This window comes from Scyliorhinus canicula, chromosome 3 (assembly GCF_902713615.1).
Source record: "Scyliorhinus canicula chromosome 3, sScyCan1.1, whole genome shotgun sequence".
Taxonomy (NCBI): domain Eukaryota; kingdom Metazoa; phylum Chordata; class Chondrichthyes; order Carcharhiniformes; family Scyliorhinidae; genus Scyliorhinus; species Scyliorhinus canicula.
Window position 1 is genome coordinate 204,290,092 of NC_052148.1, and position 21,145 is coordinate 204,311,236.

General features: G+C 47.7%; 1 protein-coding gene across 1 annotated transcript in view; it reads right to left on the reverse strand.

Annotated features, from left to right (window-relative positions):
- dchs2 (dachsous cadherin-related 2) overlaps positions 1–19,258 on the reverse strand; it is a 191,856-nt gene extending 172,598 nt beyond the window's left edge. Inside the window, exons 1-2 of the mRNA XM_038792979.1 lie at positions 19,061–19,258; positions 1,506–3,227 (exon numbers count right to left, since the gene is read on the reverse strand). Coding sequence (XP_038648907.1) covers positions 1,506–3,227; positions 19,061–19,258 — 1,920 coding nt within the window. The remainder of the gene's footprint in view (positions 1–1,505; positions 3,228–19,060) is intronic.
- Between the last annotated feature and the right edge of the window lie 1,887 nt (positions 19,259–21,145).

Below are 21,145 nucleotides of genomic sequence, written 5' to 3' on the forward strand. Positions count from 1 at the left end.
GCTTTTAATCAAAACAACAAGCTTTATTCTAAGAATTTAGTTAACATTTGTATAAACACACACAGCAAGAACTTTTATCAATTACAAACACAAAGACCCCAGACAACTACAGAAATCTATGTCTAACCCTTAATGAATTCCCCTTAACTGTTCCAATTCAACAAAACAAAATCCAAGTAAAACTAGAAACCCCTTTTCAAAGGTGTGGCCCAGCACACAACATTTTCACTGGTACAAGACGTGTCATTGATACTCTGTTCCCCTTTTCAAACATCAGATTTGAATTCCTTCTAGAAAGCAATTATCTTTTAAATTACCAAGCAGTCTGGAAACAGCTTGTAAAATGAAGATAGAGAAAAACACTTGTTTCAACCAGTGCAGTTAAAAATTCAGTCCACACTCAAAGTGAAAGTAAAACTCAGAGCCACAGCCCAGCTCCACTCACACAATGACATCACTGAAGCCTTGTGACAAGACAAAAACATTTCTTAAAGGAACACTCCCATGACAATGGACTAACAAGCCTTCATTGCAACAGTAACCTCAGTAGACAAATCTACTTTCATCCTGATTGCGGTTTTGTATCTCTCCAGGATTGCAACTTCTTCATGTCCTACAACACTTTGCTGACCTCTCTAACCTTCTTCATTCCACCACTGGCATGACACCCCTTAGGTCTTAACCTCCTGAATTCCATCATCGCCCCCCCCCCCTTTTCTTTAATTCCCTTCTTCAAACCAAGATTTATGTCACCCATCCTAATTTGTTTTTGGCTTGACCCAACTCCAAGTGCTTTGGGGCATTTTCTTTATATTGAAGGCACTATTTAAGTACACATTGGTATCATTGATTTAAAGCATGCTGATCAATATTTGTAAAAAAAAACAAGAATTCCTACTTTACTGTGCAACATTGAGGGCCGAAGGGCCTATTGTCTTAAAGAAACTGACATCTATTAAAATAACAAGATAATTCATTAAAAATTAAGTTGTGGATTTGCTGCCAGCATTGTACAACAGCTTCAACTCGGGTAGGTGAACACCGTAGCTCTGAAGGGTCAGGACAAAGCAATGGTCAAGATCCCTGTGGTCTGGCTAAGTCAAGAGCAATGACAATGTTAAGAACTGAACGCAGGTCACTCAGGAGATAGGTAAACGCATTATTACTCATTGGAGTTTAGCAGTGAGGTTATTGAAACATGTAAGATTCAGAGTGTCCTTGATAAGGCACAAACTGAAGATGTTTCCTCCCTTGGGGAACTCTGGAACTAGGGGGCACCATTTGACAAGGGTTATGGGGAACAGGAAGGGAAGTGGAGTTCAGGCCGCAGAACAGATCAGCCATGATCTTATCAATTGGCCTATTCCTGCTCCTATTTTCTGTCCTTACGGATCTGGGATTAGAGAAATGGTTGCTCAAAGGTTAGGGTTAGACCAGGGGTAGGACTTATGTCTAAATGTGAAGCCGGCTCCCCAGTTGACTGGTCCCCTCTCGCTGTCACTCACCTGAAGGAAGCAGGTGCCAGGCTCCGTGTGCTCGGGCACGCTCGCCCGGTACAGCTGCCTCTCGAAGACCGGCTCGTTGTCGTTCACATCCTCCACGTGCAGCAAGACGGTGGCGGTGGAGGAGAGAGGCGGTTCGCCCAAGTCCCGGGCCACCACCAGTAGGCGGATCACCTCCTGGATCTCCCGGTCCAACCACGAGGCCGCCGTGGCTGTGGTGCTGATGACTCCCGTCCGCGGGTCGATCCGGACTGGCGGGGCGGCCTCGTGCTCCAAGATGGCGTACCTGACAGTGCCGTTGGCGCCGGCGTCCGGGTCCAGCGCGCGCACGCGCAGCAGTGCGTCCCCGCCGGCGGGAAGCGGGCCCTCGGGGACGCGCGCCGCGTACTCTCGCCGCTGGAAGGCGGGCGCGTTGTCGTTGATGTCGGTGACGCGCAGCTGGAGCGAGAGCTGGGTGCGCAGCGGCGGCGAGCCCGAGTCGGCGGCGCTCAGGCTCAGGCGGTGCGAAGGGCGCTGCTCGCGGTCCAGCCGGCCGCTCACACACAGCAAGTAGACGGAGCGGAGCGGGGACTGCAGCAGCTGGAAGGTGCGGCTCGGCCCTCCATCCTCCTGCAGCCAGAGCCGCAGCTCGCCGGCCGGACCCAGGTCTGGATCCCACACCGACACCCTGGCCACCAGGTGCCCCGGGGCCGCTCCCTCCGACACCTCGGCCTGGCCGCTCGGGCTCAGGTACAGGACGCTGACGGACGGCTCGTTGTCGTTGAGGTCGAGCAGCCGCACCGACAGGAAGGCGCTGCCCAGCTGGGCCGGGGAGCCGTGGTCCCGGGCTCGGATGACCAGCTGGTGCCAGGGGCGGCTCTCCCGGTCCAGCTCCCTCTGCACTCGCACCTCGCCGCTCCGCGCCTCGATGGCGAAGTGGCCGCTCGGGTCGCTTTGCCTCCGGTCGATCTCGTAGGTGATGAAGCCGTTGCTGTCCAGGTCCGGGTCGCTGGCCTGGAGCTGACAGACCCGAGTACCCGGGGCCGCGTCCTCCCAAACCCAGGCTTCATACTCGGTCTGGTTAAACCGGGGAGGGTTGTCATTCTCATCCAGCACCTTAATGTCCAGCTGCATCCTGCCCGTCTTGGGAGGAGTGTCGCCGTCAAAAGCCTGCACGGTGAGGGAGTAAAAGTCCCTGGTCTCCCTGTCCAGGGGGCCGCTGAGTACAAGCTCCAGGCGGAGACTGCTGACCCCCTTCTGGGACTGAAGTTGAAACATCCCCGGGTTTCCTTGCGTGATCGCATAGCCTTGGGTGCTGAACTTCCCCGTGTCTGGGTCCCAGGCTTGGTCCAGTTGAAATGTTGTCCCGACCGGGGTAAGTTCGGAGATACTGAGCTGGACTTTCTCCCTCGGGAAAGCCGGCGTGTGGTCATTGACGTCCTCCACCAAGATCTCCACCCTCACCATCTGCCCCGTTAAAGTCACAGCCACGAATTGGTAGCGGTCTGTCGTCTCTCGATCCAGCACTTTGGCAGTTTTTATAATTCCGGTCACCACGTCGATGTTCAGGTCGCTGAAAAGAACCGATTCCTGGCTTTCCGAAATGAAAAACCCGCTGGCTGGTATCTCATTGGGGAAGACGGCACTAATATCCCCCACTATAGTGTTGGCTGGTTCCCCCTCCTCTACCGACAAATTCAACCTGTGTGAGCGGACAACCTGACCAGCCCCCCCAAAATAGCAGCGCTTGAATTAATATTTTGAGGCACGTTTGCCGGTGATAACGATGTTCTGTCATTTTTTTTTCTATCTTCGGTGCTTTTTATATAATTAAAATAAATGGAATAGCGTTCTTCGTCAAGATGAATCAAACATGATCGACCTGGTATTCACGCTTCCGATCATACAACATGTCAAAGTTGAAATTGCTCCGAGTGTCCGTGGTGTTGAATTCCTGTGTAAAAATCCCAGGCGGTTTGGGCGACGGTGGTCATTTTATCCAAGTCTATAATTTGTGTTTCTGTCTTGAGTTTTCGCTGCGTCCCAATTTTTGTTCCTGAAACTCCAAGCCTGCTCCGTCACTGGATTTTAAGACTGGCTGTATTGGGTACCGAACTGACACCAGATCCTATTGTGATCTCTTCAACTTCTGGCTGCCCTTGGAACATGTGACGAACCCCAGCTGGTTAAAGAAAGAAGCACAGAGTCGGACTTGTGTTGCTTTCTGATGAAGTAAACGCTTAGCCTACAAGAGAGAAGCGCCGTGACCCAGAACATGCAATCAATCAGCACGGGAAAAGCTCATTCGTTTCATTGCATTGGGCCGAGTCACTTCCACTCGCCTTTCTCCATAGCCTTGCAAATATTTTCCTTTTAAGTATTATTCCAATTCCTTTTTGAAAATTACTATTCAATGTGCTTGCACCATCCTTTAAGTCTGCATTCCAGATCATAGCGATTCGATGTGCTAATCAAAATCCTGATTTCCCTTTCAATCATTTGACAATTATCTTCAATCTAATAATAATCTTTATTATTGTCACAGGTAGGCTTACATTAACACTGCAATGAAGTTACTGTGAAAATCCCCTAGTCGCCACACTCTGGCGCCTGTTCGGGTACACGGAGGGAGAATTCAGAATGTCCAAATTACCTAACAGCACATCTTTCAGGACTTGTGGGAGGAAACCCACGCAGACACGGAGAAAACATGCAGACTCCACACAGACAGTGACCCAAGCTGGGAATCAAACCTGGGTATATCTTCAGGTTGAACACCCTCTACTAGTGGAAACATTTTCTCCTCACTTTATCAAAACCTCCCCATATCAGAAGGTTGCAATTCACACTCTTCAACCTCAAAAACAAATGCCTTCCTGGAGCAAAGATTTGGAGTGTCAAAAGCTTGATTGGAGTATGCCTGAATAATAGTGCTTCCCCTGTTCTGTAGCTTCATTATTTATGTGATAAGTTACAATTTTCAAAAGCTCTATTTCGAGGTTTCATGATCAAACTCCCAATTTCTCCAGAATATGCATAAGCAGACCACATAGGACATTGACATTATTTTAATTTTGAAATTAGGTTTTTGCTCACAGACATGAGCACCATTCCTAGTTGGTCAGAGGTGATGAAGACTATCCTTAAACTGCTGCAGTCCTCATTCTAAAACTCGACAATAGTTTAGGGTTGGTATTTTCATGATCTTGAACAAACAGAAATGAAGCATTGAATTTGAGAACTTGAAAGTGATGGTATTTCCATGATATTGTTTTTCTTAATAATATTGACCACAGCTGGGATAGTATTGAAGTAAGCTTGATGAATTTTTGAAATACATTTTAAGCAGTATGTTTTTGGTCTGTTTATGCACATTCTGGAGAAGCTGGATGTTGAGTTTGACACTGAATATACCAATTTAACTGACTTATACCTGCCTTCAGCTTCATGAATGTTGACTGCTGTATCCATCCAAACAAGTGGTCAGAGTTCTATTCAACTGCTGATTTGAGTTTTGTAGATGGTGGCAAAGTTGGAACGGCTGGTATTTATTGGGTATCCTTAATTGGGGGTATACTTTGTTCTTGAATCACTGCTAGTTTGATAGAACTGAATGACTTGCTACATCACTTAGAGGTAGTTAAGAGCCAGCTAGGTGGCTGTGAGACTGGAGAAGCATATAAACCAGACCAGATTTGCTTCCACAAAGGACATCAGTGAACTATTTTTTTTTCTAACAGTTTCATGGTTAGTTGCTTTACTATGAATGATATAGACAATGTGGTGTTTGTCATTTGGCCATTTAACATCTGACGGGAAATACCTCAAGTTAATTGTCAATCATGAGGCATGCTGTTTTAATGGTACAGTTTAGGGTAAATTTTGGATCCTAGGGAAATGGTTACAAAAGGGAATATGAAAATAAACTTGAAGGAATATCAAATCCAACATAACAAGATAGTTGCAATTATATTAAGAAAGAGTGGATGGTCAGCAACAATATGGACTCCATGAGAAATGATATTGTAAATGAATATACGGAACTGAAAAATGAAAATTGCTTATTGTCACGAGTAGGCTTCAATGAAGTTACTGTGAAAAGCCCCTAGTTGTCACATTCCGGCGCCTGTTCGGGGAGGCTGGTACGGGAATTGAACCGTGCTGCTGGCCTGCCTGGGTCTGCTTTAAAAGCCAGCGATTTAGCCCAGTGTGCTAAACCAGCCCCAACTGGTGGACATGTTGAATCATTAATTTGTGTCAGTTTTCACAGTAGAGTAAGAGAATCATTGCTGGGCGCCTCAAATAAACACTATTGAATTAGGGATGGGGACTCACCAAAATTGTGGTTCACAAAATAACTAATGAAGAAAATAATGAAACTATAAAGTGACAAGTTCCCAACACTAGATGGTTTCCATCCCAGTGTTTAAAGGAAGTAGATGATAACATTGGGGAAAAAAACTTAGCATAATCTTCCAAACTGCTTTTGATTGATGAACTGTTCCTTTAGGTGTGAAAACTGCACATGTCACTTTGTTATTTAAGAAAAGATGAGAGAGGGAAACCAGTTTACACTAGGTAGCCCAATATGGAGGAACATCAAAAGCTGGAGCCTCTGAATGAATAAAGATATACAGAGTCAAACAGAATGGGAAAAGGAAGTTCAGGATAAACTTAGGTTTATTTCAGTAAACCAAGCTCAATGAATGGAAATTATAAGAATAGAGATTGTGTATGAGAATAGAATAGGAGGTAATAAACAGGAAATAGTCTAATGAACATTAAGTAGTCAAAGGAAGAGTAGGGTCAAATAAGGACATGGTTAAGGTACTAAGTATTTTGCGCCTGTCTTCACAAAGGGAGATGCAGTTGTCAATATAGTGAAGGAAACCGGGGGTAGTGAGTTTGAGGAGGATCAACCCCTCCACAGCATATCTGTGGCAGTGGAGAGGAGTTAAGAGGAGTGGCAGCAGACGTCCTGGGCTGCCTACTGGAAAGCCATCCAGGCACCTGCTGAGCTTTGTCCTCAGGTTTACTGGAGCAGACCCAGATAATAATCATTATTATTGTCACAAGTAGGCTTACATTAACACTGCAATGAAGTTACTGTGAAATTCCCCCAGTCGCCACATTCCGGCGCCTGTTCGAATCAGAATGTCCAAATTACCTAACAACACATCTTTCGGGACTTGTGGGAGGAAACCGGAGCACCCGGAGGAAACACAGGCAGATACGGGAGAATGTGCAGACTCCTCACAGACAGTGACCTAAGCGGGAATCGAACCTGGGACCCTGGTGCGGTGAAGCAACAGTGCTAACCACTGTGCTACCCGTTTTTCAGATTGACTACCCGCTGATGCCAAGATGGGAGCTTCTGCCAAGTGCTGAGTTGCCTCCAGGAAGAGGCGAGAATGCATCAAACTGCTGATACGATGTGCATTTCTCAAATTCCTCCTGGAGCTGCGTTGGAAGTCTGCTCTCATGCGACAGGGAAGATCCCTCATCCTCAGAGCTGACCGACACAATGGGTTATATAGCTCCTTTCGGTGCTGAATCGGTCCATAATTTTGTCGAATTTTAGACTGAGACACTGCTCTTGACTAGAGATTGGAGCTGAAAATATAACACGTTTGTATTTTTCAGGTTACTTTAACAATAATGGCAAAAATCAAACACAACCCACAATGGGACACGGTAGAAGTGGCATTGAAGAGAAATATGCTTTAATTGTTACCCTGCATGTTTACTCGTTGTTTCTTAGCCTTACCAAGTGTTGTTGAAACCACCTTCAAGAAGATTGAAGTGCACATTGAAGGGGATGGTTTAGCACAGTGGGCTAAATAGCTGACTTGTAATGCTGAACAAGGCCAGCAGCGCAGGTTCAATTCCCGTACCAGCCTCCCCAAACAGGTGCTGGAATGTGGCGACTAGGACCTTTTCACAGTAACTTCATTGAAGCCTACTTGTGACAAGCGATTATTATTATGTGGACAGAATATGTGAAAGACAATTAGGGATATGGACCCCTGCAATAGTGTGGCGGAGAGCTCCTCTTTTCTCTTCGCCTCATTATATGCCCTCACCAGCAGGGGCCCCAGGTCCCCAGCAAGCGTCTTATAAAATTCTACAGGAAACCCATCTGGGCTCTTTCCTGCCTGCATCACCCCCAAACCCTCCATCACTTCCACCAGTCCAATGGGGGTTACCAGACCCTCCGCCAACTTGGGGAATTCCAAACCATTTAGGAATCACCACATTTCCTTCCCGCCCGCCAGGGGCTCCTATTCTTGGAGCCTCCTATAAAAGCCCTCAAATCCCCATTCACCCCCACCAGGACCAGTACCACTTTCCCCCTCTCGTCCTTCATCCTTCCGATCTCCCTCGCCACCTGTTTCCTGAGTTGGTGTGCCAGCATCCTACTTGCCTTCTCCCCATACACGTACACTGGCCCTCCGCAACAACCCTACTGCCTTCCCTGTGGACACCAACCCAAACAACATCTGGAGCTTCTGCCTCTCCAACAATCCCACTGCCGGGGCCTCATGTCCACCCATAGAATCTCATCCACCAACCTAGTCATCTCTGCTCATTCCACCTTTTCCCCATGCGCCTAGATCAATATGAATTCCCCCTAACCACTGCTTTGAGCGTCTCCCATAGTGTGGCGGCTGAAACCTCACCTGTACCATTCAGTTTCATGTACCCCTGGATGACGGCCCTCACCCGCTTGCACACCTCTTCCTCTGCTAACAACCGTACGTCCAGCCTCCACTGCGGGCACTGCCCTGGTCCAAGTCCACCCAGTGCAGCACGTGGTCTGAAACCATGATAGCCGAATACTCTTGAGTCAACCACCCCTGCCAGCAGCATCTTGTCCACCACAAAAAAAATTAATCTGAGAGTACACCCTGTGCACATTCGAGAAGTATGAGAACACCTTCACCTTTGGCTTTCAAAAGCTCCATGGATCCACTCCCCTCCCTATGCGCTCCATGAACCTCTTTGCCACGCCTGACACCCTGCTCGGTCTCCGACTCGACCGGCCCAAACCTGGTTGAATGAGTCTGTTAAAATCACCTCCCATTATCAACCAGTGCGAGTCCAGGTCCGGGATCTTCCCCAGCACCCGCCTCATGAACTTCACATCATCCCAGTTTGGGTCACAGAGGTTTACCAAAACCGCTGGCATCCCTCCAACTTCCCACTCACCATCACAAACTTCCCTCCTGAATATGCCACAATATTCCCCACCTCAAACGCCACCCATTTGTTTATCAGCACCCTCACGCTCCCTTGTCTTCATATCTAATCCTGAATGAAAGACTTGCTCAACCCTTTCCTTAGCCTAGTCTGATCTCCAATTTTCAAGTGTGTTTCTACCCCGTCTCCGCCTCTGCTGATCAACCATATCCTTTCTTGGGCCTGTGTCAGGTGACCCTCTAGGTCCATACTCGGATGCCACCATTACCACTCCCTTTCTTGCTGTGCCATAGCAACCACACCTTTGTCAGAAGTCCCCCCTGCCCTCCGCTGAACAAAACAATCCTAACCCCCTCGACTTCATTAGCCACTCCCCACTGTGCTCCAGTTAACTAGCCTGCCCAGCTATCCTGGCAGCCCCCGCCCAAGGTGCCTAAGCCTACCCCCCACTGATTGGCCTCCCATTTGCCTACATACCTTCAGAGCACAAACAACAATGAAATAAGAAAAAGGTGCACTCACCCTCCATACTCCCCAAATATCCCGCTACAGAACCCAACAAACATCTCAAAGGAGAGAAGTTCTCCAACAACCAACCAACGGACAAAAGGCAATAAAAATGGAAAAGGCAGAGGAAACCAACATCTCCTTACTCCTCCACAGTTCAATGTCCACCTTCTCCTGCCAGTCCATTGTCTCTAAAAACTCCATTGCCTCCTTTGGTGTCCCAAAATAGTGTTCTCGGCCATTGTGAGTCACCCAGAGGCGGGCCGGATACAACATCCCAAACTTCATCCTCTTCTTAAAGAGGGCAGACTTCACTCAGTAAAATCCAGCTCTCCTCTTCAGCAGGTCCACGCGCAGGTACTAGTACACCCGGAGCTCATTACCTTCCCAAGCGCACCTCCTCGTCTGCCTAGCCCACCGCAATATCTTCTCTTTATCGAACAATCGGTGGAGCCTCACCACCATCGCCCTCGCTGCTCATTCGCCTGTGGTTTTATCAGCAGCCAGTCAACTCCCAGGGGCCAGTCGAAGGCCCCTACTCTATCAACATCTCCAGCATCTTGGCGACAGACAAGCCAGCATCTGCTGCCTCGATGCCTTCAGGCATCTCCACGATTCTTAAGTTTTGTCTCCGGATGCGGTTCTCCAGATCCTGCACTTTCTCCTTTAGTCATTTCTGGGTCTCCCGCATCATTCCGATCTTGGCTGCCAACAAGGTAAGCTGCTCCTCCACCGCTACCTCCACTTTCCGAATGGCCTGGTTCAGGGCCTCCAGCCTCTGTTCCATTCGGTCAATTCCCACTTTTAGTGGTTCCACCACCTTGGCTAGGTCTTCCTGGGTTTCACTCCTCTGACGGCTGAACTGCTCATTTAAGAAGTCCACCAGCTCACATCCGGTGGCGGCCATGAAGTGAAAGGTCGCTTATTTGGTAGCTCCCGCTCGTGGTGGAACTTTGGGACCTCTTCCCCAGACTTATGGGGGATTTGATCGGTAAAATTGGAGACTGGTGAGGTAGAGGAGAAGATTCCCCCACCAGTTTATGGAGGCGAGGACCAGAAGTGGTCTGCAAAGGAGTTTGTTGGGCAAATACGGGAGTGGAGTCTGCAGGAGGAAAACATGGCGGAGGCTCAGGGACTAGGATTGCCAGCCCAGTGGTCAACTTCAGGAGAGCTTCGCCAAGCAAAGACAAGAGTACCTTGACCCGAGTACGACGGGGATTGACCGGGTGGAGCAAATATTGGAAGCCCAGGGACAGGCGATCCAGAAGGTGGAAGAGGCAGTGGCTGAGCATGATGGCCAGCTCACTGCGATGGCAGCAGAGGTGGGGCTGATGAGGGACCACCAGAAAAGACTGCAGGAGAAGGTGGAGGATCTGGAGAACAGGTCACGCAGGCAGAACCTGAGGATTTTTGGCCTCCCGAAGGGCATCGAGGGATCGGATGCAGGGGTATATGTGGCACGTATCTTCGAGAAGCTGCTGGGGGAAGGTGCGTTTACTCAACCCTTGGAAATGGACAGGGCGCACAGAGCGCTTGCGAGGAAGCCGCGGATGAATGAGCCACCGAGGGCAATGGTGCTACGAATACACCAGTTTCTGGACAAGGAACAGATGTTGGAAGTGGGCCAGGCAGACAAGGAGCTGTAACTGGGAAGACTACGAGCTGTTCATTTACCAGGACTTGGATGCGGAACTGGCCAAAAAAAAGGGCAAGCTTCAATAAAGTGAAATCGGTCCTCTTTAAGAAGGCGGTGAAGTTTGGCATGTTGGACCCAGCTCGTCTGTGGATCACTTATGAAAATCAAGAACTTTATTTCAGATCGCCGGATGAGGCGATGAACTTTGTTAAGGACAGTGGACTGGGAGGTGATGGAGGACATTGAACTTGGGGGCGAGTAATTCTCCACCTATGCTGCTCAATTTCTTTTCTTTTTGGGCTGTGTATGCAGTGTTTTTGTACCAATGTTTGGGCCATTGCTCAGTTTTGTATGTGGGTTAACTTTGTTCTTGTCGGGGGATAGTGGGTGCAATTTTCTTATTTGTGTTTGCTGGGGATTGTTATGTTCTGCATATGTATGCTTGAGCGCGAGGGACGGAGATTAGTGGGGGTTAGGATGCTTGGCGCCATGGGCGGGGGCTACCAGGCTAGCTGGGCGGGCTAGTTCACGAAAGCACAGTGGGGTACGAGCAGGTGCCCAGTTTGATATGGGGAGTTGGGATTGTTGTTTTGTTAGTGGGGGGGGGGGAAGGGGGAATTGTTCTGCTGACAGGGTAGGGACTGGCGCTGGGAGACAAATTGGAGGTCGGTGACAGTGGGCACCCGAGGGTGGGCCTGAGGAGGCGCAGGACGCGAGCTGGAGGCTGGCCTAAGAAGGGCGATGGTTGATCGGGAGGGGGCGGCGGGTGCCCCCTGACCAGGCTGATCACATGGAATGTGAGAGGGCTGGGTCGGCCGGTCAAGAGAGCTCGCGTATTCGTGTATTGGAAGAGGTTGAAAGCGGACGTGGCAATGCTACAGGAGACACACCTGAGGGTAGTGGATCAGACTAGGCTGAGGAAGGGGTGGGTCGGCAGGTATTTCATTCGGGGCTAGACTCTAAAACAAGTAGGGGTGTGATCTTGATCAATAAGCAGGCGTCATTTGAGGTAGGAAATATAGTGGCAGACTTGGGGTACCTTATATCATGGTGAATGGGACATTGGAGGGGATGCCGGTGGGTTAGTGAATATTTACACACCAAATTGGGATGACTCGGAGTTTGTGAGGGGGGTGTTGGAGAAGATTCTGGACCTTGACTCGCATAAATTGATCATGGGTGGGGACTTTAATACGGTCATTGATCCGAGGTTGGATTGGTCGAGTTCAAGGACAGGGAGGGTGCCAGCTGTGGCAAAGGAGCTAAAGGGGTTTATGGAACAGATGGGGGGGGGTAGATCCGTGAAGGTTCGGACGGCCAAGAGTGAAGTAGTTTTCTTTTTTCTCCCATGTTCACAAAGTGTACTCCGGGATTGATTTTTTCATTTTGAACAGGGCTTTGCTGGCGGGGGTGGTAGATGCCGAGTATTCTGCAATTGTAGTTTTGGACCATGCCCCACACTGGGTGGATTTACGGGTGAGCAAGGTGGGGGGGGGTCAGGGCCCGCAATGGAGATTGGATGTAGGACTGCTCGCGGATGCAGGGGTGTGCTGGCGAGTGAGGGAGGCCATCCAGAATTATTTGGAGATAAATGATCCGGGGGAAGTTTCGGCAGCAACAGTATGGGAAACGCTGACGGCAGTGGCTAGAGGGAGCTAATTTTGATACAGACTCATCGGGAGAAAGTGGAGTGGGCAGAGATGGATAGGCTCGTTAGGAAGATACTCCAGCTGGACAGAAGGTATTCTAAAGCCCAAGAGGCAGGACTGTTGGAAGCTGCAGATGAAGTTTGGTCTGATATCTATAGGGAAGGCGGTGGAGCAGCTGAGGAAGGCGAGGGGGACGATATACGAGTATGGTGAGAAGGCCAGTAGGATGTTAGCACACCAGCTAAGGAAAAGGGAGGCGGCCAGGCAGATAGGAAGAGTGAAGAATAGCGTGGGGAACACGGTCTTGGACCCAGCAGGGGAGAACGGGGTGTTCAAGGAGTTTTACAGTCGGCTATATGAGTCGGAGCCCCCAGCTAGGGTGAAGGAGATGAGTCATGTTTTGGAAGGGTTGAAGTTTCCGAAGGTGGTGGAAGGTTTGGTGGAGGGATTAGGAGCCCTGATCGGGATTGAAGAAGTAGTAGAGGGATTGGGGGCCATGCAGTCTGGCAAGGCCTTGGGACCGGACAGCTACCCAGTGGAATTTTACAAGGATGCTGGGCCTGCTGCTGGTGAGAGCAAGGGAGCAGGGTGTTCTTTCCCCGACAATGTCACATGCTTCGATTTAATTGATGCTGAAGCGGGAGAAGGACCCAGAGAAATGTGGGTCATGCAGACCAATCTCCATACTGAATGTTGGTGCTAAATTGATAGAGGACTGTGTGCCGGCGGTTATGGGGGAAGACCGGAACGGGGTTTGTTAAAGGTAGGCGGACTACTTTAGACTGCACCCGGGGACAAGGCAAGGATGTCCCCTCTCCTCACTGTTGTTTGCCTTGGCTACAGAGCCATTGGCGATGCCGCTGAGAGCGTCAAGGGAATGGAAAGGGCTCATCCGGGGGTGGGGGGGGGGGGTGGAACACGGGGTCTCATTCTATGCAGACAACCTACTCCTATATATTTCTGACCCGTTACGGGGGATGGGGGAGATTATGCGGATCTTAGGGGAATTTGTCCGGTTCTCAGGGTACAAATTGAATATGGGTAAAAGCAAGGTTTGTGTAACCCAAGCGAGGGGGCAGGAGAGGAGACTGGGGCAATCGCCGTTCAAAGTGGTGGGAGGGAGTTTTCGTTACCTGGGTGTTCAGGTGGCACGGGGATGGGAGCAGTTACATAAATTAAATTTGACCTGGTTAGTTGAACAAATGAAGGAAGACTTTCGGAGGTGGGACATGCTCCCGTTGTCGCTGGTGGGGAGGGTACAGACAGTAAAAATGACGGTCCTCCCGAGATTTTTGTTTGTTTTCCAGTGCCTCCCTACCAAAGGCCATTTTTAAGCGGGTGAATAGAGTGATATCTGGGTTTGTGTGGGCAGGTAAAACCGCGCAAGGAAAATACTTTTGGAGCGGAGCTGAGGGGATGGGGAGTGCTGGCACTGCCGAACGTTAGGAACTATTACTGGGCGGCAAATATAGCTATGATTAGGAAATGGGTAGTGGATGAGGGGTTGGTGTGGGAGCGGGTGGAGACGGCCTCATGTAAGGGCACAAGTTTGGGGGCATTGGTAACAGCTTCTCTGCCGTTCTCGCCGACCCAGTACTCCACAAGCCCAGTGGTAGTTGGCGGCCCTGAGAGTTTGGGGACAGTGGCGGAAGCATATGGGAGTGGAGGGTGCGTCGGTGTGGGCTCCAATTTGTGGCAATCACTGTTTTTTCCCAGGGAGAATGGAGGTAGCAGAGAGCAGGGATTGAGAGGCTGGGATCTGTTATTGATGGGAGCTTTCCCTGTTTGGAGGATTTGGAGGAAGAATTTGAATTGCCAGGAGGGAATGGGTTTCGGTATCTGCAGGTAAGGGATTTTGTGCAAAGACAGGTTTTGACCTTTCCGCTTCTACCGTCGCAGGGGATACAGGACAGGTAGTTTCTAGAACGGGGGGGGGGGGGGGTTTCGGAAATCTATGAAGAACTTATGGAGTGGGAAGAAACCCAGTTAAGTGAGATAAAACGTAAATGGGAAGATGACCTGGGTAAGGAGTTAGAGGCCGGCCTGTGGGAGGATGCTCTGAGCAGAGTCAACACGTCCTCATCATATGCCAGGCTCAGCCTGATACAATTCAAGGTGGTTCACCGGGCACACATGACAGTGGCCTTGATGAGCAGGATTTCTGGCGTGGAGGAAAGGTGTGTGAGATGTGCAGGAGGGCCCGCAAACCATGACCACATGTTTTGGGAATGCCCGAAGCTTAGGGGATTCTGGCAGGGATTTGCGGATGTCATGTCCATGGTACTAAAAATGAGGATGGCGCCAAGTCCAGAAGTGGCGATTTTTGGAGTGTCGGAAGAACCGGGAGTCCAGGGGGCGAGAGAGGCTGACGTTTTGGCCTTTGCTTCCTTGGTAGCCTGGAGACAGATATTACTAGCATGGAGGGACTCGAAGCCCCCAAAATCAGGGATTTGGTTATTGACATGCCTGGGTTTCTCAGACTTGAGAAAATTAAGTTCGCCCTGAGAGGATCAATGTTAGGGTTCATTCGGAGGTGGAAGATGTTTATCGACTTCTTCGGAGAAAACTAAACTGTCAGCAGATTCAATAAGGGGGTTAGTCTATTTTCTGTCTAGATTAGGCGGGAACAGTGGGAGATGGAGGGATGTGTTACGCACTGAACTATGTTTACATTTGTATTTGTAAATTTTATTGTTATAAAACCATAAATGCCTTAAAACGTTTGTAAAAAAAAAAAGTCCACCAGCTGCTCCGTTGACCACTGGGCTGGCAGGGCCGACCCTTTACCCTCCGCCACCTTCAGCTGTGGTGCACAAAGAATTTCTTGCTCCAACAGCTCCCTTCTTCTCGACCTACTTCTCATCTATGGATCCATCCGCCAGCACCACCAGTGGAATTTAACTTTCCTCAATCACCTCTCACCCTTTTCCACCAAAACATCCGTCCGGCAAACGGGGAAAAGGACCAAAAAAGATGCCTCAAGCAGGAGCTGCCAAATGTGCAACCACTCACTCCAATTCATGGCTGCCACCGGAAGTCCCTGAACATCACTTTGTTGACTCCAGATGTCTTTACAAAACAGAGATTCCAGAGTTGCAGTGAGTGTACCTGTCCATGACATCAGAGCAGCATTTGAATAATGGAGACCTCAAGGACCTCAAGCAAAATTGAAGTCCCTGCAAATCAGGGGCAGTTCTTCATTGTTTGAAGTCATACTGGCACGAATGATTGATGGTTGTTGGAGGCCATTCACCTCAGCGCAAGACATCACTGCAAACATTCCTCAGTCATGTGTTCTAGGTCCCGCTATCTTCAGCTGTTTCATCAATGACCTTAACCTCCATCATCAAGTCAGAAATGGAGATGATCACTGATGATTACAGTGTTTTCATTGACTACCCTCAGATACTAAAGTATTTGTATCCATATGCAGGACCTGGACAACATTTAGGCTAGGACTACTAAATGGCAAGTAACATTCAAACACCACAAATGCCATGCCATGACCATTCTCCAAGAAAGAGGAGCTAGCTTTTCTTGGTATTCAATGACATTCCCATTGCTGAATCCCCACCATCAACATCCTGGGTGTTACCATTGACTGGAAACCCAGCTAGGTTGGAAATTCGGCAGTCATTACAGGGACACTTCATGCCCTTAATGCTCTTTTAACCAAACCTTTCAGCTCTCCAACGAAATCATATTTCATTCAAATCATTCCCCATTGAAATACAGTTTAAGTGTACTCTCATTTATTCCCCAACCATTAGTTTTCCAGCTGGCCTATGGTCAGTGGCATATTGCTGCTTATGAATGTAAGCTATCTTTGAAGAGTTGGCCATTACATAGTTGGTTTTATCAATTATAAAGCTAGACAATGTGTGTACTATGCTAGTCTCACCATGTGAAGAGAGATTATGATGTCTCAGATTGAAGCCTAAAAGAGTAGATTGCTGAAGGGTGCACAGTTAAAGTGTCATTGCCTGTCTTCTATAAAAGCTGCCTGACTCATATTTCAGATTTTGGGCATTTTCAGTCTTTTAGTCATAAGCTGAAATAATTTTAGAATACATCCAGTAACACCAACTCATCCAAGAACATTAGGAGTTGAAAAGGGAATTATTTTCTTTGGAGAAAAAAAATGAAAATCGGCTTATTGTCACGAGTAGGCTTCAATTAAGTTACTGTGAAAAGCCCCTAGTCGCCACATTCCGGCGCCTGTCCAGGGAGGCTGGTACGGGAATCGAACTGTGCTGCTGGCCTGCTTTAAAAGCCAGTGATTTAGCCCAGTGAGCTAAACCAGCCCCTAAGCTAAACCAGGCCCAGAATTGCATAGCCATAATTTCCTATTATGATGTTTGACTTTCCAATTGATGTTCAGTCTCGAGTCTGGGTCAAGTTCTGTGCTTTCTACATATTCTCACAGTTGGAGTGCGAGATCTCTTGTCAGAAAAATAACAATTAGTAATGCTAACCTTCCTGACTCTTGGAGGCGTGGAGACATACCAAGCACAATGTCTCTTCCTCAGGCTGATCGGTGAGGCATATCTGATCTCACATTCAGTTTCCAATACCTGATAAACTTAAGGTTCAATAATGGTTTGCTTGTTTATCTGACAGGCTACATTTCTGGCCAAATAACAATGGGCTGGATTTTCCACTCCCCAACGGTGGAATCGCGTTCGGTGAGCGGGCGGAGAATCCCTAATGATGGCAAAATCAGAGGCGGCGCCGCTTTCGCGATGCTCTGTCCCCTGAAATACGACGTACTCCAGTACACCACACCATATATCAACAGCCTCAGGCCATTGCCTGAGGCCCGCCCCAAGATACTCCGTCCCCGACCGGCCGAGTTCCCGACGGCGTGGGACTCTCATGGTCTCACCCGTCGTGAACTTAGCGTGGCAGCTGCGGACTCAGTCCGACGCCACCAGTCAGGGGAGGGCCGATCCGCGGGCAAGGGAGGGCTTCATTCAGGGCTGGGGGCACTGTGAGCAAGTGGTCCGGGGCACGCGAATGGCCGAAGGGGGATACTATTTTTGCGGTCCGGGTCCGCATGCTGAGTCCGCCGTGAAGCACAGCAAGGCCGCTGTAGCCGCCGCCGTGCACATGCACGGCCACAGACCCGGAAATGCTTAGGGCCGTATTGGCAGTTGGAGCTGGGAGCTCTACGCTGCCTCCGATAGCCCACTGGCAAATCCGTGCTGTTTTGCGCCAGTTTACCTGGCATAAAACACCACCGTTTTCACACCGGCGTGGGGTTTAGTCTCTTGAACGGAGAATCCAGTCGCATATCTCTATATCATCTGGAACCACTCAAATTGATCACTGAAATTTAGGTGACACAAACAATGATCTTTTTGGCACATTAAAAATATATGAATGAATCAGGGTTAGGAGACAGCTGTCCTCAATTTCTTGTAGTTTTGGTTGCATTGGGCGGCAATTCCCGGCCACTGTCTGTGCAGAGTCTGCACGTTCTCCCTGTGTCTGCGTGGGTTTCCTCTGGGTGCTCAGGTTTCCTCCACAAGTGTCGAAAGATGTGCTGTTAAGTGAATTGGACATTCTGAATTCTCCCTCTGTGCACCCGAACAGGCGCTGAAATGTGGCGACTAGGGGATTTTCACAGTAACTTCATTGCAGTGTTAATGTAAGCCTACTTGTGACAATAAAGATCATATTATATGTTTGACATTGCCATATAGGCATTAAGAATCACATTTTTAATATACTTCTCTTGAATTCACTAGAAAAACCTTACCTTGTCGAAGAAAAAAGGCCGCAGCACTTTACCATTAAAATGTAGCTGATATTTGTTCCAAACACTTGCTTCATTTATAATGGCCATGAATAATTAAAAGCTAATGCAATTTCAGTATTGTCTCATTTGATATTAAAGATCCTATTAGATTTAAGAAACTTTTATACCGGCAGTGCTGCTGAGGAGCTGAATTATCATTTCAGCCATGCACACCTGCATACACTCTCCCAAAAGAAGCTCACCCGCCTTTCGCTTGCCCTGGCTCCCACCCTCACCTAATACTTTTAACACTGGTGTCTAGGTCAGTGTTCGCTTTAGACTGTTAAAGCTTCTTGGTGACTTTGTTCCCAGTGTCATTCGAATCATTTTGTACAAGTTCTCTGAGGAGGTGCTGTCAGGTCTGATGTATGCGGAATGTATTTCCCCAAATAGGTCACCAAACCCAAAAACCTCAAGTGTGTTTCTTGTGTTCAGGGAACATCATGTTCATGACTGCTTCAATTTTTCTCTGGTGCTACTTCAGTCCCTCAGTTGTTAGCACATGTCCCAAGAACTTGATTTCATGATGACCTATTTCGTACTTTTCCTCCTTCAACTTGAAATTCCTTTCTCTAACTCTTGACAGCACCTACCTCAGTCTGCGGTCAAGTTCTTCTCAAGTGGCTCCCTCGACCAACATATCGTCCATGTTAGTACCCATACTCCCTACTCTTCAAACAGCCACTTCATTGTGGAACACCTAAAAAGCTGAATACTAAACAGAAAAATCTGTAACACTCATATGGTGTTGCAGGTACAACCTGACCTGCCACAAGCCTGAACTTGCCTCCAAGATTGAGTAGTATTTAGCATCAGCTAGCTTACATGTGATCTCTTTGGTGGGCAACCGATAATGCTCTCTTTGTATAACCTGGTCTAGGTTTCTGGGATCCAAAGTCAGATACCCATCTGATTTTTCTACAAATATAATGGGATTGGCCCACTTTGTCAGTTCTTCGATTTTCTTAATATGATGTTTCGCCATTATCTCGAACCGTTTTATGTCAGTCTCTTGGCAGTGCTGCCACTTTCCTGTATTTTGTATATCACAGTTTTGTCAATCTTGAAGGTGTGTTCTCCCTTTAGGCAACCAATCTATTTGAATATTACTCAGGATGTCAACAACAGAGGTGGCAGTCATTACTCTTGATTTGCTTCAGATTTTCACAAGCTTCAATTCCAAGAATGGGTCTTGCATCATTTCTCACCCCACCGCTATAAATAGAAGTGCTTGAGACATTTTTGTAGTTCACCAAATGTGCATTGGCCTTATACAGCAATTTCTTCACCTAAGTAGTTTCACTTTTTAATTAGCCGTTTTCCTTTATTTATCTTACAATACAGGCTTCTGGGAATGTTAGGAAAAGAAAGGTATTTTTTAGGAATTTATATTTTTAAAATAAATTTAGAGTACCCAATTTTTTTTTCCAACTAACGGGAAATTTAGGGTGGCCAATTCACCTATCCTGCACATCTTTTTGGGTTGTGGGGGCGAGACCCACACAGACACGGGGATACGTGCAAAACTCCAAACGTAGAGTGATCCAGCGCCGTGATGCAGCAGTGCTAACCACTGCACCATCATGCTGCCCTGAATTTATATTTGGATGGGTAAACGTTAGGAATAAGATATAGTTTTATGTGGGTTTAATTTAATGCTTCTGTGCTTGGAAGACCTACAGCCAGATTCATGGTGGACCAAGGTGCTTGTATGTGTGGGAATTTGTTTCAATTCTAACTGTGATTCTATTGTGCTGGCGGGCTACAGTGTGAAAATAAATTGAAGGTGTTGCTTCATAACGGGGGTCACTTCCTCAAGAGAGCTTTTTTTTCTCTTCATTTTAACTGAAAGTCATAGTTGGAGATGGAGAGAGCGAGAAGGCTGCACTCATAGCTCTGCTTGAAGCAGGAAAAGTTTACAATGGCGTCATTAGGTGGGGTTACAGGAATAGATTGTGGGCCTAGGTAGGGTGCTCCTTCGGAGGGTTGGTACAGACGTGATGAGCTGAATGGCCTCCTGCATGTAGGGATTCTATGATAACGTGCAAGACAGCCAGTTCTGGAGAAACTACAGGATGGTTATGAAGAGGATAATTTGGGCATCCTTAGATAGAAGAGAGTATACTGCAACCATTTGAAAAACCTACAGTTCCACCATTTTGCTGGAGAAGTTGAATTCTTCAATTTCAGACTATAGAATTGCTATGTCTATCGGATATTACAAGGGCACAGTGTGTTTTGCTGAGAAGCTAGTTTTTAGGCAGAGTACTGCATATGAATTAATTTAAGGTCTATTTCGCAATGTGTAATAAGTACAATTGTGATTGTCCCAGTAGTCTGCTGATAGCAAAGGGAGATGATTTAATGGCTACACCCAGATATAGGACCATCAATATCAATAATTGCAAGACAACATACGTGCCTTGTAATGATTTGAAAGTTAATTAGGCCTGCTGGCCTTTAATGTGATTGGTTAAGTATTCTCATATACTATGCATGATGTAATCTTAGTCAGTAGTCATGATTGGATATAGATACTAGTAACAAACTGATTAGTATATGCTAATTTCTTGTAATCTAATCTCAAAGTATAAACTCTCTACCATTCTTGAATCTGTGGGCTTTTTAGTGTCCCCAATTAGAATGCCAAGATCACTTGTTATAGCTTGGAAATAAAGACTAGTTTTTAACTCCCGAGTCTTCATCTGGTCTCTCATGAGTGAGAGTGAAGCACACTACAGTCAAATAGCTGTATAATAGTTTCCCTCAACAATTGGTTCTAGAAACCTGGAAATACAACAGGATACTGTTTATGGGCATCCCAGATAAGCAGAGAAGGAATTGGCTGGTGAGGAAACTAGGTTTCTAAAGT